Source organism: Phyllobates terribilis, unplaced genomic scaffold (genome assembly GCF_046119375.1).
Source record: "Phyllobates terribilis strain yellow unplaced genomic scaffold, ASM4611937v1 Scaffold_8__6_contigs__length_399053987, whole genome shotgun sequence".
NCBI lineage: Eukaryota > Metazoa > Chordata > Amphibia > Anura > Dendrobatidae > Phyllobates > Phyllobates terribilis.
Window position 1 is genome coordinate 341,781,246 of NW_027362768.1, and position 16,306 is coordinate 341,797,551.

Consider the following 16,306-nt stretch of genomic DNA (forward strand, 5'->3'; position numbering starts at 1 on the left):
TCAGACTGCATCTATAGGACCATTAGTGAGGGTACCCGTGACTTTACAGCTAGCTTCAGGTCCGTGTCAGGTCCGAAGTGGAGGGTTCCCTAAAAAATCTGCTAAAGAAAAGGAAGAAAACCCTTAAGTAAATTTCTTCCGATTCTGATTCCTCTCCTCTATCAGGAGAGCAATATTATAGCGAGCCTTCATCCTCATCCTCCTCGGACAGTGACAGCGGTAAGCATTGCTTTCCTGTAGAGGACACAACTAAATTAATAAAAGCCATTAGATCAACAATGGAGTTGAAGGAGGGCAAAACAGTTAAGTCCTTGGAGGACATAATGTTCGCAGGGCTAGAAGAAAGAAAGATACGCACCTTCCCAGTAAATGGTAAAATTCAGCCACTCATTAATAGAGAGTGGAGGAAACCGGAAAAAACTGGTGCCCTGCCCTCGTCCTCGAAGAGGAAATATCCCTTTTGACGAGAAGGATTCGGAGCCATGGGATAAGGTCCCCAAGATTGATGACGCTGTGTCCAGATCGTCAAAAAGGTCAACACTACCCTTTGAGGATTCGGGGGTTCTTAGAGATCCATTGGATAAAAAGGCGGATGCATTTCTGAGACATACTTGTGGGACAGCAGCTGGAGGTCTGAAGCCAGCAATTGTGGGTACCGTTCTCTTTTGATTTGGCTGCAACAGCTAGAGGAACAGCTGAAAGACTATGTGACATGCAGAAGTAGTGCTGTTGCTTTAAAAGTATTCAGCAACTATTAGAAGTAACACAATCACAGGAGACAGGAAGTGTTGTGCTCCAGAAGCATCCAGCAACTAGAGGGGTTAACACAATCTCAGGAGAAGGAGAGTGTTTTAGCAGAGCCCCAGGGAAATTGGGGGGAAGTTGTTTACTGTCTGGCCAGAGCCGAAGAGAAAGGTGGCTTATGATCTGTATCTCACAGAAGGCAAGGGAACAAAATTCAGGTCAGGAGGGAAGCTAAACAAAGGTCAGTTAGACTCCCTGAGCTAACAGTGTGGAGTATCATCGGGCAGAAAGATGAGGACTGGAAGGAAGCCTATCATAGAGATCATCTCGCTCATCACACCCCCCCCTCCTCCATTTCCATGCAGGATAAATAATGCTGTGTACTATTGAGTCCTTGTGAAGGAAAAGCCTGTGGTTGTGTATGCATTAAAACTGTGATGTACTGTGCTACACGATAATAGACTGTGTACTGCTGTGCTGCAAAGGAGACTGTACTGTTATTACTGGAGCCTGTTGCTCAAAGAGGCATTTACATTGCACGGGCCGTGCCTCATTAAGTGTTACTGTTCTACCGTTTATGAAGACTCTTGTCAGATGTGTCTGGTCAGCAACTGAATCTATCGTGTGCCTGAGAGAAGCTGCAGACTATGGTCGCCCTGAGTAATGGTTCCCCCAGGATTCCAACGAATTCATGTAACCGGTCTCGCCCCTATCTGAACTTGGGCGGCGTGCGTGTAACAACAAGAAAACCCCAAGATATAGAATCTTATCTAACCTGCCCCTATTGGATGTGGCTTCAGCATTTCTAGCGGACGCATCAGCTGATTCAGTAAAATTAGCAGCCAGATCGGCTGGATTATCCATTGCAGCAAGACTGGCCTTATGGCTCAAAGGCTTTCCAGGGGATCTACAGTCGAAACACAAACTGTGCTCTATAACGTGTGACTGCCAGTTTCTGTTTGGAAACAAGTTAGACGACATCCTATTAAGGGCTGGCGACAAGAAAGAGTTTTTTCCCGGATTTTATGGTGAACCAAGGAATACTTATTTTCGGTGGAGAAAATTTAATCAGGGACGTCCTCCAAAAGAGAAGAGGAACTGAGATTTTAAAAATAAAAGAGAATCAGGATACATGTTTGGAGGTCCCTCCTCCACTTCCAAAAAATCTTCCCAATGACGCCAGGTCGGGAGTAGGCGGAAGGCTATCCCGCTTCATTCAGGCTTGGGAGAACATCTCCAACACATGGATCTTGAATATAGTGAGGAAAGGCCTAAGGATACAGTTCTGTCACATACCCCGACAATCATTTATAATAACCCCCATCAGGAAGTTGCCGGAAGAACAGATTGCCCTGGAGACAGGAATCCTGAGCCTAATGAAGAAGCAAATCTTATGCGAGATCCCGGACAAACAAAAGAAAAGGGGATATTACCCCCCCCCCTCCTTTTGGTAAAAAAGACGGATGGCTCATTCAGAACCATCATCAACCTCAAGAGCCTAAATCGATGGGTAAAAAATCACATGTTCAAAATGGAATCGGTGAATATGGTCATAAAGTTTCTTCATCACAACTGTTTTATGGTAGTAGTCGATCTAAAAGATGCCTACTATCACATCCCGATTCATCCGGATCATCAGAAATAACTGACAGTGGCCTTATATATACAAGGGGAAGTCTGGCATTTTCAGTTCACAGCCTTTCCGTTTGGACTCTCAGTAGCGCCGAGAGTGTTCACAAAGCTAGTGGTGGAGATGACTTCTTTCTTGTGCATCAGGAACACAGTCATCGCCCCTTACTTAGACGGCTTCCTTATAGTAGGGAAATCGGAAAACCACTGTATTGCACAATAGGAAGAAGTCACAGCTGTCCTAAAAAACCTGGGCTGGGTGTTGAACACTCAGAAATCAAGGCTGAAACCCACAAGAGTTCAGACCTTCTTACGCTTGGCCTTGAACTCCGAGCTGCAGAGCTGTTTTCTACCAGAGGACAAACAAAATAAACAGGGTCATACATTTGGCCTCGGAAGCAATAGAGTTCCCAAAGATGACCTTGAGGAAAGCTATATCTCGGTTGGGAACCCTAACTTCCTGTATCCCAGCAGTCAGATGGGCCCAATTTCACACAAGACAACTCAAATGGGAAATCCTGTCAGCGCAAAAATTGTGAAAAGGATGTTTAGAAGGGAAGGTAGATCTTTCGTTAAAGGTCATAAACTCCCTTTCATGGTGGACAACCAGGGCAAACTTGGTGTCAGGGTTCCAGTGGGTGGCACCAGTAAACATAATAACAACAGACGCCAGCAACTCGGGCTGGGGCGGCACATCTGAGAGACCATACAATCCAGGGGTCTTGGGAAATCTGCGAGAGGGGAAGATCATCAAGCCTAAAGGAATTGTGGGCAGTGAGGAATGCCCTAGAAAGCTTTCTTCCTCTCCTTCGAGGTCACCATGTTCGAGTTATGTCGGACAACCAAGCTACAGTGGCATACATTAAACCACCAGGGGCGAACAATGTCCCACTCCCTAATGATGGCGGCAAGCAGATTTTTTTGGGTAGCAGAGCAACATCTCCTCTCTCTTACAGCATTGCACATAAGGGGAGTATAAAACACAAAGGCAGACTTTCTAAGCCGCAACAAGCTGAAGCAGGGAGAATGGGCCCTGAACCCCAAAGTATTTCAGCAGATAGTCTAGCTATGGGGGTTGCCGGAAATAGATCTGTTTGCCGACAAACACAACAGAAAGGTAAAAAAGTTCTGTTCACTGAAAAACCGTATGCTGTGGATGCCTTCCAGGTGCCCTGGAATTTCAAAATAGCTTATGCCTTCCCTCCGATAGTGATAATTCCAGCGGTCGTGAAGAAGATCAGGGAGGATCAGGCAAGAGTCTAATGTTGCTATCTGATCCTTGGATCCTACCGTAGATCCTGGACCTTCTTATGCAGGGACCAATATTCCACACTCAAGTAAAGGGCTTCCATCTTGCAGCGTGGAATTTGAAAGGGCAATATTGAGTCATAGGGAGTTTTTACCAGGCTTGGTTTCCACCTTACTAAAAAGTAGAAAGCCCATAACAACTAAAATTTACAGCAGAACATGGAAAAAATTCCTGGATTTTTTAGGAGAGCCATTGTCAAAAACCTCCAGTATGCCCCATCTTAGAATTCCTGCAGACAGGATTCGAACTGGGGTTAACCAATAGTACGCTTAAAGTCCAAGTATCTGCCTTGGGGACGTTATATAGCTGTAACCTTGTGGCCAACAAGTGGGTTTAAAGAATCATTAAATCCTGCAAAAGATACAGGCAGGTCATATTCCTAGAGTCCCCCCGTGGGATCTGAACGGGTACTGAAAGCACTAACTGGTAGCTCTAACATCAACCCGTAGGGTAAGTGACTTACTGCCCTTTCGGTAAACCCTCCGTATACAGAAATATGTGAGGATAGAGTCGTACTAAGACCAGATCTGGCTTATCTTTCTAAAGTAGCATTAAAATTTCATCGTACTCAAGAAATTATCTTGCCCTCTTTTTATAACAACCCTAAAAATTCAGGGGAAGAAAGGGATCATAATCTTGACTTTAGAAGGAAACTATTACAGTATATATCTATGACTAGTGGAGGAAGGACCAGTCCCTGTTTTTAGACTATCAGGGAAGTAAGAAAGGTTACGGGGTAACGAGGTACCATTGCAAGGTGGCTTAGGGAGGTTATCAGTGTAGCCTACTCGTCTAGTGGTGCTCCGGTCCCTGATGGCATCAAGGCTCACTCCACCAGACCTGTGGCGACCTCTTGGGCAGAAAAAGCAGAGGTATCAATAGATCAGATATGTAAGGCCGCTACCTGGTCCTCGCCATCTACTTTCTTTAAACACTATAGGCTGGATCTGTCCTCCTCTGTTGACTTAACCTTTGGGAGAAGGGTGCTTCAAGTGGTGGTCCATCCCTAAGGTGTTTCAGATTCCCCAGAAGTCTCTCAGGTGTGCTGTCATGGGTGAAAGAAAAACACCAAGGTTACTTACTGGTAGCCGGTTTTTACAGGACCCATGACAGCACCTGTATATCCCCCCCCTTTTCTCACTGTTTGGGTGACATTGTGTTGGTCATGTATATAATATTTTTTTTTGGAGGTCTTCTCATGCGCTGTAACCCCACTGATGCGGGGGGAGAGGTACTGCCCTTTTATTTCAATGGTTTCCTGTCCTTGGTGGGGCAGATCCCTCTCTCAGGTGTGCTGTTGTGGGTTCTGGAAAATGGGCAACCGGTAAGTAACCTTTGGTGTTTTTATTCCACGATGCGTTTCGACACCACACCGGTGTCTTTATCAAGTGTAAAAACCAATTTGACATTGTTGCTGCAGAATTGTAAAAATCTAGTTTCCAGGAGGAGTAAAAGTGGAACAGAATATAAAATTCCATCAAGATTGTTCCTGTACTATAATATTAGGATTATTATTAGACAGCTGCATACAATGCAATTCCACAATGTAATAGGTGACTCCAAACAGAATATTTGCTATAAAAAAAACGGTATTTTCTTTGAAGTCTCTGAAAAAGAAAATCCGACAATAAATAAAAATTCCTGAAGTGCGGTGATTCTGCAGTATTGTATAATGCATCTCATGCCCGAGTGCTCCCAGCCTCCTCTCTGCTATAATGATCTGCCGATCGCCCCGTCCCCGGTGCCCTGTAATGTTTCTCACTAAAAGGCAAAACAGGTATACATATTTTAAGCATGCATATTACATTTCCAGAACTGAAGGCACACAGAGAATATTTGCAGGCTTCAGTAAGACAGAAAAAATGAACGAGGAACGTTGCATTTTTCATGATTTTCAGGGGAAAAAAAATAAATAAATTGTGAAATATTCATCTGCCGTCTATGGCAGAACAACAAGTCAGATGTAAAGCAGCAGAATACAGATGTGCGGCCCGTGATGGCCAATTATATGTATTTCATGTCTGATGATGATATCCTTCTTCTGTGTGTCATATGGATGCTACAAATAATGGAAGCTTTATATATGGCAGAGGGGACACTATAAATCTGCCATCCTATCTGCTGGATCAAGTACTGAGCGCGCGGCTACTCATGAATATTAGAAAACATCCCAGTGATGTCGGTGACTATGGTTGTAGGATGCAGATTTGTGAATGGATCCCAAGCTTTTCCTTTTAGGTTTGAAACTCCACTATAGTCATGTGTTCTCTTAATCTTTTATCTTCTGTTTTTTTTTCCTTTTGGCCCCATTCTTTCCCGGGGTATAACATCCAGCCATTTTGCCCCCTGGGGTCTAACATCTAGCCCCTTTGCCCCCCCCGGGTCTAACATCTAGCCCCTTAGCCCCCCGGGGTCTAACATCCAGCCCCTTTGCCCCCCCGGGGTCTAACTTCTGGCCCCTCGCCTCTGGTGTATAACATTGGGCCCCATTGCCCTCCTGTGTATAACATCTGGCCCCCTGCTCCTGGTGTATAACCTCCGCCCCCCCCACCCAATCCCGTCTGCTATTACTAACATGACAGAGCGGCCGGTGGTGCAGAGCTCACTGATACCAGCACGGCCCTGTAATAGGAGCCACTGGGGTAACAAGTCCGGTCATGACATTTCTTCCCCCTGAATCTTCCCCCATCATCTGTGAATGATATTATTGAGAAGTGGAAGGAACCGCAGCAACTCAGCCATAAAGTGGAGACCCCATAATGTTACAGAGCGGGGGGCAGAGGGCAGAAAAGTCACCAACGCTCTGCTGACCCCATAACTGCAGAGTCCAAACCTCCTCTGGTATCAGCACAAACACTGCGCCCCTCCAGGAGCTGCATGCAGCCGTACATCACCAAGCACAACGCCGAGTTCGAATGGAGTGGTGTAAAGCCACCACCACTGGACTCTGGAGGAGACGTGTTCTGTGCAGTGACGGATCGCACTATTCTATCTGGTGTCTGATGGAGGAGTCTGGGTTTGGTGAATCCCGGAAGAACGTTACCCGCCTGACTGCATTGTGCCCGCTGTACAGTTTGGTGGAGGAGGATAATGCTATGGACTGTTATCAGGGGTTGGCCTCGGCCCCTTATTCCAGTGGAGAAAATACCTGATTCTTCAACATACAAGTCATTTTGGACAATTGTAGCTTCCAGCTTTGTGAAAACAGTTTTGGGACAATCCTTTTCTGTATCCCACGACTGAGCCCAGTGCAGAAGGTCCATGGTTGGGGGAGTTTGGTGCAAGAACATGACTGGCTGCACAGATGAACAGAGATTGTGAGCTTGGCCTCTTCCTAACACCAATGTCTGACCTCACAAATGCTCTTCTAAATGAAGGGGCAAAAATGACCACAAACACAGATTAGCAGGACCTCGTCGATCGGACAGGGTGGTAATCTGAGGTCGCTGGATGAGAACCTTAAGAACCACCTTTTCTTTGATGGCATCCGTGGCTCCACTTTTCATTAGCCGGCCTATCACGATGTCACATGTGCATCATGCCAGCGTTGATGACGTAGCATCAGGCCGCCTAATCAAAAGAAGAGTCATAGAACTACCGATTACCTGACTGCATCTTAGTGCTCTCATCCTGCCACCACAATTTACGGACTTGGCCGGCACCAACTCTAGCTAGAACTGTATCTGAAAGTTCGAGACTGTTGGCAGCTACATGATGGGTGCTAATTTGCAATAACACATACAACCATATTGATTAACAATTTCAAGGATCTACTGTCCTATCCTATCACAACGGAAATTGGTGTTTCTTTAGAATATGGAATATATTCATAGGTTACAGGCTGACTGGGCAAACTAAGCATTTGAGCATCTACTTGACAGATGAGATTCAATGTCGAGAAATGTAAAGATATGCACTAATTACAAGTGGGCATCATATGTTCTTGGGGGAGTAAAACTAGGAGAGTCTCTTGTAGAGAAGGATCTGGGTGTATTTGTAGATCAGAGACTAAATAAACAACATCCAATATCAATCAGAGACTGCTAAAGCCAGCAGGATACTGTCATGTATTAAGAGGTATAAACTCTCAGGACTGAGATGTAATATTACAAAGCGTTAGTGTAATCTCATCTGGAATATGTGGTTCAGGACACAGGAATGATTCCCTGGAGCTAGAAAAGGTACAAAGAGGAGCCACAAAACTGATAAGGAGCATGGAGAATCTTAGTTATGAGGAAAGACTAAAAGAAATACATCCCCCCCTTAGAAGTCTCTTCTCAAGACTAAATAAATGTGATTAACTTGTACAAGCACACAAATAGCCCATACAAAAAGCGGTTTCATGAAAAAAAAAAAAACAAGGGGGCTCTCCTTCTACCTGGAGAAGGACATGTTCAATCTCAATAGGATGTCTTTTTTTTTTAACCATAAGAGCAGGTCACATTGGGAACAGTTGATGGTTTAAAAAAAGACAACTATTTTCTTCTTGGGGGAAAAAAAGGATTATGTAAATTTCTTTTCTGAATGTTTAGGCAAGTGGATTGACAATTGGGATCAAGAGGGAAAGATTAGCTCTTCTAGGGCCGACTGAAAAGAAAGATAATCTTTCTCTTTGGTCCGCCCGAGAAGATAATGTTTCTTTTTGGTCGGCCTTCTGGGGCGGACCGGAGGGAACGATTAGCTCTTCTGGGGGCGGACCGGAGGGAACGATTAGCTCTTCTGGGGGCGGACCGGAGGGAACGATTAGCTCTTCTGGCGGCGGACCGGAGGGAACGATCAGCTCTTCTGGGGGCGGACCAGAGGGAATGATTAGCTCTTCTGGGGGCGGACCAGAGGGAACGATTAGCTCTTCTGGGGGCGGACCAGAGGGAACGATTAGCTCTTCTGGGGGCGGACCAGAGGGAACTATTAGCTCTTCTGGGGGCGGACCAGAGGGAACTATTAGCTCTTCTGGGGGCGGACCAGAGGGAACGATTAGCTCTTCTGGGGGCGGACCAGAGGGAACGATTAGCTCTTCTGGGGGCGGACCAGAGGGAACGATTAGCTCTTCTGGGGGCGGACCAGAGGGAACGATCAGCTCTTCTGGGGGCGGACCAGAGGGAATGATTAGCTCTTCTGGGGGCGGACCAGAGGGAATGATTAGCTCTTCTGGGGGCGGACCAGAGGGAACTATTAGCTCTTCTGGGGGCGGACCAGAGGGAACTATTAGCTCTTCTGGGGGCGGACCAGAGGGAACTATTAGCTCTTCTGGGGGCGGACCAGAGGGAACTATTAGCTCTTCTGGGGGCGGACCAGAGGGAACTATTAGCTCTTCTGGGGGCGGACCAGAGGGAACGATTAGCTCTTCTGGGGCGGACCAGAGGGATAGATTAGCTCTTCTGGGGCGGACATATGAGGGATAGATTAGCTCTTCTGGGGCCAGAGGGAACGAATAGCTCATCTGGAGAAGACAGAAGGGAAAGATCTCTTCTAAGGCGGTCTGGAGAGAAATATCTCTTCTGGGGCGGACAGGAGGGATAGATTAGCTCTTCTGGGGCAGACCAGAGGAAGGATTGTGGTTGTACAAATAACCTTCCCCTTTACACTTTCCCATCCCTCAGTTGAACCTGATAGACATGTCTTTTTTTTTTTCAATCATAACAACTGTGGATTTAACCCCATACTTTCCCTTTAACATGTTTTACATTCCGCACACATGTCCTGCATTTCATAAGACGTTGCGCCGCCGCTAGATTCCCTCCCTGACAATTAGCAGAAGATTGTGTTGAGGTATTATCTTGTTCTCTGCCTCACATGATATAAAGACTTGTGCACTTGATCCTCCTAAGCCCCTCTCCCGGTATAACTTACAAGCAATTAATCATCCTGTCATCTACCTGCTAACCTTCTATTTTTGCCCACAAAAAAAAATAAAAAAAAAAAATCTGCTGCTCGCTTACACAATTATACAGCGGAAAATAACCTTGCTTCTCTTCACAGTAAACCAGGCTTTTCATTTTACAATCGACCTAGTTCTGCTTTCAGAGCATGTCCTCGTAGGAAAGAGTAACAAATGACGACGCCGGTGCGGGCGGCATATGCTTTTATTTCCCTTATAGAGCACATGCTGACCTTTCTTGGCATAAAATACAAATACCTTGTATAGGACTCTATTAAGTATGACAGATTTCTTACGCCCGAGGCTCAATTATCAGTTTATGATGGAGAGACCCAGCATCCTGCCGGCGCTCCCTCCCCTTCCTAGGATAGCTTCTGTGCTGTAGCAAGTTTTAATGTTGCTCGGAACGGCAGTAAAATGTCAACTGGATGAAAAACACAAGAGAAAATATTTGCCGTCTCCAAGTGCTTTTTGCAAACTAGACCGTATACGGAGATTACAGGGGGTAATGTACAGTGTACGAATGGAGAAAAATGGCTGAAAGGGTTAAAAACCAATTGCAGCGTTAGCCTCTGTTCACATTTCCTAAGGTATATCGCCGACATATTCCTATATACAGGCAATACAATGACGTACTTAAGTGTTTTTACCGGCCAGGACACACTTTTTTTTGTACACGCTGGATGTATGGCGTATGCACCAAGAACTCACAAAACCAAGCCCTAAGTTACCCGATTGAACTTGTGTTGCACACATGTAGCCAATCTGAACACACAAAGCTGCAGTGTAAAGCATGGAGGAGAAAGCAGCTGCCAGTCACCGATATTACTAGAGGCATGTTTTAAGACTACCTGTGGCTTAGCACCAAACAGCTAAGAAAAAAAGAGATATCAGGCTGCAGCACTAATGCAGCAAGGACTTAAATTGTCCCAAGCAGAAGTAAAAATCTTTTTTTTTTTACTCAATTGAATGTATTTTAGCCTAAAAAGTGATTCTGCAATTGGGTTTAATTACAAATTTTGCACCGTTCGGCTTCTACATGTTTTTTTCCCAGCATGTTGCTGAATGATTTAACTGAGAATCCATCAGTGAGCTTGTTGTGAATAACTCTTAGCTATCCTTTTATGAGCTCCTCTAAACTGATTTATTAGATTCAGATCAACTTTGATTTGGTCAGTGGTCATAAATCAGGAACAGATCAAATAATTATAAACTTCCCATCAGAGCAAGCTCACTGACAGATTCTCAACTAACTCATTCTGCAGCCAGAAATAGACAGTACAAGACAGAGGTTACAAAAAGCAAAAATATAACTATAAAAGGGTGCAACATTTTTTTTTTTTTTAATGAAACCCAATTTGGAAAAGGATTTTCAGCTGAAGGAATGTTTTTTGTGTTCACTATCGCTTTAAACAGAGTAATGCATTTTGTATAAGAGAGGTTTGGGAAGGGGAGCACAGTTTCTGAACCCATTTCAGAGTATTAACATACTACTACTATAGATTTTTGGCTGGGAAAACGTTTTATTCCAAAAAATCTCCTAAATTAAAGAGAACCCGTTGGCAATCCTGATAGGTCTCTGTTATTCTTCCTGCAAACCAGTGTGTGTGTGTCTGTCCAATCAGTGATGGCTGTGTAGAGACACACCCCTTGTCTGTCCAATCAGTGATGGCTGTGTAGAGACACACCCCTTTCACAATGGAAACTAACACCCACTTTCAATTTAGACCTAAATTTCCAAGAGGAGTAACAGAAGATCAGAACGGAGTATCGGGATAATTCCAATTAATATCAAACCATAATTAGGATTATTTCCAAGTTGCAACCAGACTGCAGATCCCTGAAATAAGCCAACACCGTATAATCTGCCTTAATAAAATCAAGAAATCTTTATTAATTCATGGTCTGGAAGAAAAATAAAGTTCTTGTACAGTACGTGGATGTATAACAGTAAGGATCCGTATAAAATACACAGTCCACGTATCACTGCCGGCTACAATAAAACTTAATTTCAGTGGAAAAATACTGGTATAAAATCAGTGACGGATTAGGATTTGTGCAGATTATCAATGTCTTCCTGTTAATCTATAACGGGTTGTCCGGACGAGGTGATTGGTTTCCCGGCTTTGCCCCCCGCAGATCCGCGATACATTCATTATTAGAGGTTTCTCGGTGTCGTTGTTGACGGGAGTCTTTACTTCTTCTTGATGCTGGTGACGGCCTTCCTGGCGGCATCATCTAGGTCACTGGCAGAGGTGATGGGCAGCCCGCTCTCTTTCAGGATTCGTTTGGCCTCATTGACGTTTGTTCCTTACAAGCAAAAAGAAATTAATTGTTAAACTTTCATAATAGACATTACTACTTTTTTTTTTTTTAATGAGTTAGCGTCCCCTAGTGGTAGACTTATGCTGCAGAAAAATTCTAAATCGACTTTAGTACTGTCAGAATATAGGGTTAAAAATATCAAAACAGCATTAAATATAAAAATAACAAAAAAAATAATAAAACCAAACACCTGTACACTCCCCTCCCCCCCAAAAATGTGATAATTTATTTACCGTATTCAGTGCAAAATAAGCCAATCATTTGATTGCAATAGTTAAAAAATGGTGTCTAAAGGGAAAATTCACTTTCGTTCTAATTCGGTCCAACATTTTGTGCAGAGTAATTTCCGAATGTATTTTTAGAATAGCAGCAGCAACGGCTCTAGATTTAAAATATAAAATTCTCTCTACCTGCAGTCTCCACTAGGGGGAGCTCCCTGTATACAGAGACATGATAAGATTCCGCCTGTCTGCAGTCTCCACTAGGGGGAGCTCCCTGTATACAGAGACATAAGATTCCGCCTGTCTGCAGTCTCCACTAGGGGGAGCTCCCTGTATACAGAGACATGATAAGATTCTGTCTGCAGCCACCACTAGGGGGAGCTCCCTGTATGCAGAGATACTTGATGAGATGCTGTCTTTCTGCAATCACCACTCGAAGGAGCTCTCTGCAGATAGCAGCTTATGAATTTCTGCATGCAGAGAGCTCCTTCTGGTGGTGATTGCAGAAAGACAGCATCTCATCAAGTATCTCTTCATACAGGGAGCTCCCCCTAGTGGTGGCTGCAGACAGAATCTTATCATGTATCTTTGTATACAGGGAAACTTCCCCTAGTGGTGACTTCAGATAGCAGCTTATGTATTTCTTTATGCAGTCACCACTAGGCGGAGCTCCCTGCATGCAGGGATACAAAATAAGATCCTGTCTGCAGTCACCACTAGAGAGAGCTCCCTGTATACAGAGATACAGAATATTCTGTCTGCAGCCACCACTAGGGGGAGTTCCCTGTATGCAGAGATACATACGATTCTATCTGTAACAACCACTAGGGGGAGCTCCCTGTATATAGAGATACATGATAAGATCCTGTCTGCAGCCACCACTAGGGGGAGCTCCCAGTATAGAGATGCAGAAGATTCTGTCTGCAGTCACCAGTACGGGGAGCTCCCTGTATACAGAAATACATACGATTCTATATGAAACAACCACTAGGGGGAGCTCCCTTTATACAGAGATACATGATTTGATCCTGTCTGCAGCCACCACTAGGGGGAGCTCCCTGTATACAGAGATATACAAGATTCTGTCTGCAACAACCACTAGGGGGAGCTCCCTGTATACAGAGATACATGATAAGATCCTGTCTGCAGCCACCACTAGAGAGCTCCCTGTATACAGAGATACAGAATATTCTGTCTGCAGGCACCACTAGGGGGAGATCCTTGTATGCAGAGATACATAAGATTATATCTGCAACAGCCATTAGGGGGGAGCTCTCTGTATATAGAGATACGATCCTGTCTGCAGCCACCACTAGGGGGAGCTCCCAGTATGCAGAAATACATGATAAGATTCTGTCTGCAGTCACCACTAGGGGGAGCTCCTTGTATGCAGAGATACATGATAAGATTCTATCTACAACAACCACAAGGGGGAGCTCCCTGTATATAGAGATACATGATAAGATTCTGTCTGCAGCCACCACTAGGGGGAGCTCCCAGTATAGAGATACATGATAAGATCCTGTCTGCAGCCACCACTAGGGGGAGCTCCCAGTATAGAGATACATGATAAGATCCTGTCTGCAGCCACCACTAGGAGGAGCTCCCTGTATACAGAGATACTTGATGAGATGCTGTCTTTCTGCAATCACCACTCAAAGGAGCTCTCTGCAGATAGCAGCTTATGAATTTCTGCATGCAGAGAGCTCCTTCTGGTGGTGATTGCAGAAAGAGAGCGTCTTATCAAGTATCTCTACATACAGGGAGCTCCTGCAAGTGGTGGCTGCAGACAGAATCTTATCATGTATCTTTGTATACAGGGAAACTTCCCCTAGTGGTGACTTCAGATAGCAGCTTATGTATTTCTTTATGCAGTCACCACTAGGCGGAGCTCCCTGCATACAGGGATACAAAATAAGATCCTGTCTGCAGTCACCACTAGAGAGAGCTCCCTGTATACAGAGATACAGAATATTCTGTCTGCAGCCACCACTAGGGGGAGTTCCCTGTATGCAGAGATACATACGATTCTATCTGTAACAACCACTAGGGGGAGCTCCCTGTATATAGAGATACATGATAAGATCCTGTCTGCAGTCACCACTAGAGAGAGCTCCCTGTATACAGAGATACAGAATATTCTGTCTGCAGCCACCACTACGGGGAGCTCCCTGTATGCAGAGATACATACGATTCTATCTGTAACAACCAAACCACTAGGGGGAGCTCCCTGTATATAGAGATACATGATAAGATCCTGTCTGCAGCCACCACTAGGGGGAGCTCCTTGTATATAGAGATACATAAGATCCTGTCTGCAGCCACCACTAGGGGGAGCTCCCAGTATAGAGATACAGAAGATTCTGTCTGCAGTCACCAGTATGGGGAGCTCCCTGAATACAGAAATACATACGATTCTATATGAAACAACCACTAGGGGGAGCTCCCTTTATACAGAGATACATGATTTGATCCTGTCTGCAGCCACCACTAGGGGGAGCTCCCAGTATAGAGATACATGATAAGATCCTGTCTGCAGCCACCACTATGGAGAGCTCCCAGTATAGAGATACATGATAAGATGCTGTCTGCAGCCACCACTAGGGGGAGCTCCCTGTATACAGAGATACATGATAAGATCCTGTCTGCAGCCAACACTAGGGGGAGCTCCCAGTATAGAGATACATGATAAGATCCTGTCTGCAGCCACCACTAGGGGGAGCTCCCAGTATAGAGATACATAAGATTCTATTTGCAGCCATCACTTGGGGGAACTTACTGAATACAATGGACATAAAAAATGAGACGTTATGCAGAATGAGCCAGTGTTTAGCTGCAGGCAGCTAGAATTGTGTCTATGCAAGGGATCTGGAACTCTGAAAAGTAGAGATTTACTTTAAAAAGTCCAACATTTATCCTCAAATAAAGTGAATAATAATAATAAAACTAGTTTTAGCACAGATCTACAGTATATTAAGGGTGGGAGGAGGAATAAACCAACCCATTTACTCCAGTTTTCTTACATTAAAAAAAAAGTTGCAGATTTCGGCAAAAGCTGCAATTGAACTAAAACTCTGAGACACTGTTTTACCCCATTTACTCAAATGATGTCTCCCCGCTTTCCTGAATAGCGGTCTACCTTGCTGATTATTTGTGTTGTAAAGCAGACGTCTCGGTACAAAGTCTAAATTAAATAATTGACAGTTCACAGCTAATTCTATGGGGGCGTCTAATGTTGAACTGCTAATTTAACCAGCGACACCGCTCATACGCAGCCAATGGAGTCTGTAGGTCGAAATCAAAATGTTAATTACATATGAGGAAAGTGAGAAAATATCTGAGATACTGTTACTTGTGAGAACAGACACCAGGCAGTGCGGCCCTGCTGTGACGCCAAGTGTACCCGGCCCATACCAGGCATCATGGACGCTACAAAATGTGCTCCAGGACCTGGACAAGGATGGGACACAGTAGAAACGCTGTACATCCTTGTGGACAGGGGCCGGGGTCTTTTTGGGAACAAGCAGCCGTGTTTTAACTTCCTTTAAAGAGAATTTCCACCCTAAAGGTAACATCTAGTGTGGACATTTCAAAGTCAAGGCACCAACATTGGGTAATTGACAACGTTGGCAACAATTGATAACGTTGGTCGTCTTAGAGATGTTGCATTTTCTGATTTTTGTAGCCGCGGACATTTTTGCAGAAGTGAGAACAGGAAGTTCAGCCATATTGGATGCAACTAAAACTTTAATAACAAGAGTGACAATCTGCCGAGAATCTAGCGTCCTATAACTGATAGTCAAAATATTGCCAAGGTTCAGCCACAGCCTCCTAAGGAGGATGGAAAAAACGGGCAACAAACATACGCAATAGTTAGCAGTCGGCCAAACGATTGCTCGGGAGCTCGCTTTCTTGATCCCTACATGTTCTCCATGAGAGATCCGTCATCAAATTCTCTCTGATGGCTCCTTCTCTTGCGAAGAACAAATAGATTAGCAATTCGAAATTGGATCCACCAGATTATCTTCTGACATCACCTGTTGGAGGAGTGTCAGGAGGACCCTACACAAATTAGACTATCGGCGAAGCCTCCTGATTTCAGCAGGTTCGGCTGATGTAGGACTAATGTCTTAAGAATAAATATATTTATCCATTAAACACTGGGCAATTTAGGAGCCACCTTAACACCTTTAGTTCTTC

General features: G+C 44.6%; 1 protein-coding gene across 1 annotated transcript in view; it reads right to left on the reverse strand.

Annotated features, from left to right (window-relative positions):
* Window positions 1-11,426: 11,426 nt before the first annotated feature.
* SUCLG2 (succinate-CoA ligase GDP-forming subunit beta) overlaps window positions 11,427-16,306 on the reverse strand; it is a 214,270-nt gene continuing 209,390 nt past the window's right edge. Inside the window, exon 11 of the mRNA XM_073644709.1 lies at window positions 11,427-11,870. Coding sequence (XP_073500810.1) covers window positions 11,755-11,870 — 116 coding nt within the window. The 3' untranslated portion in view covers window positions 11,427-11,754. The remainder of the gene's footprint in view (window positions 11,871-16,306) is intronic.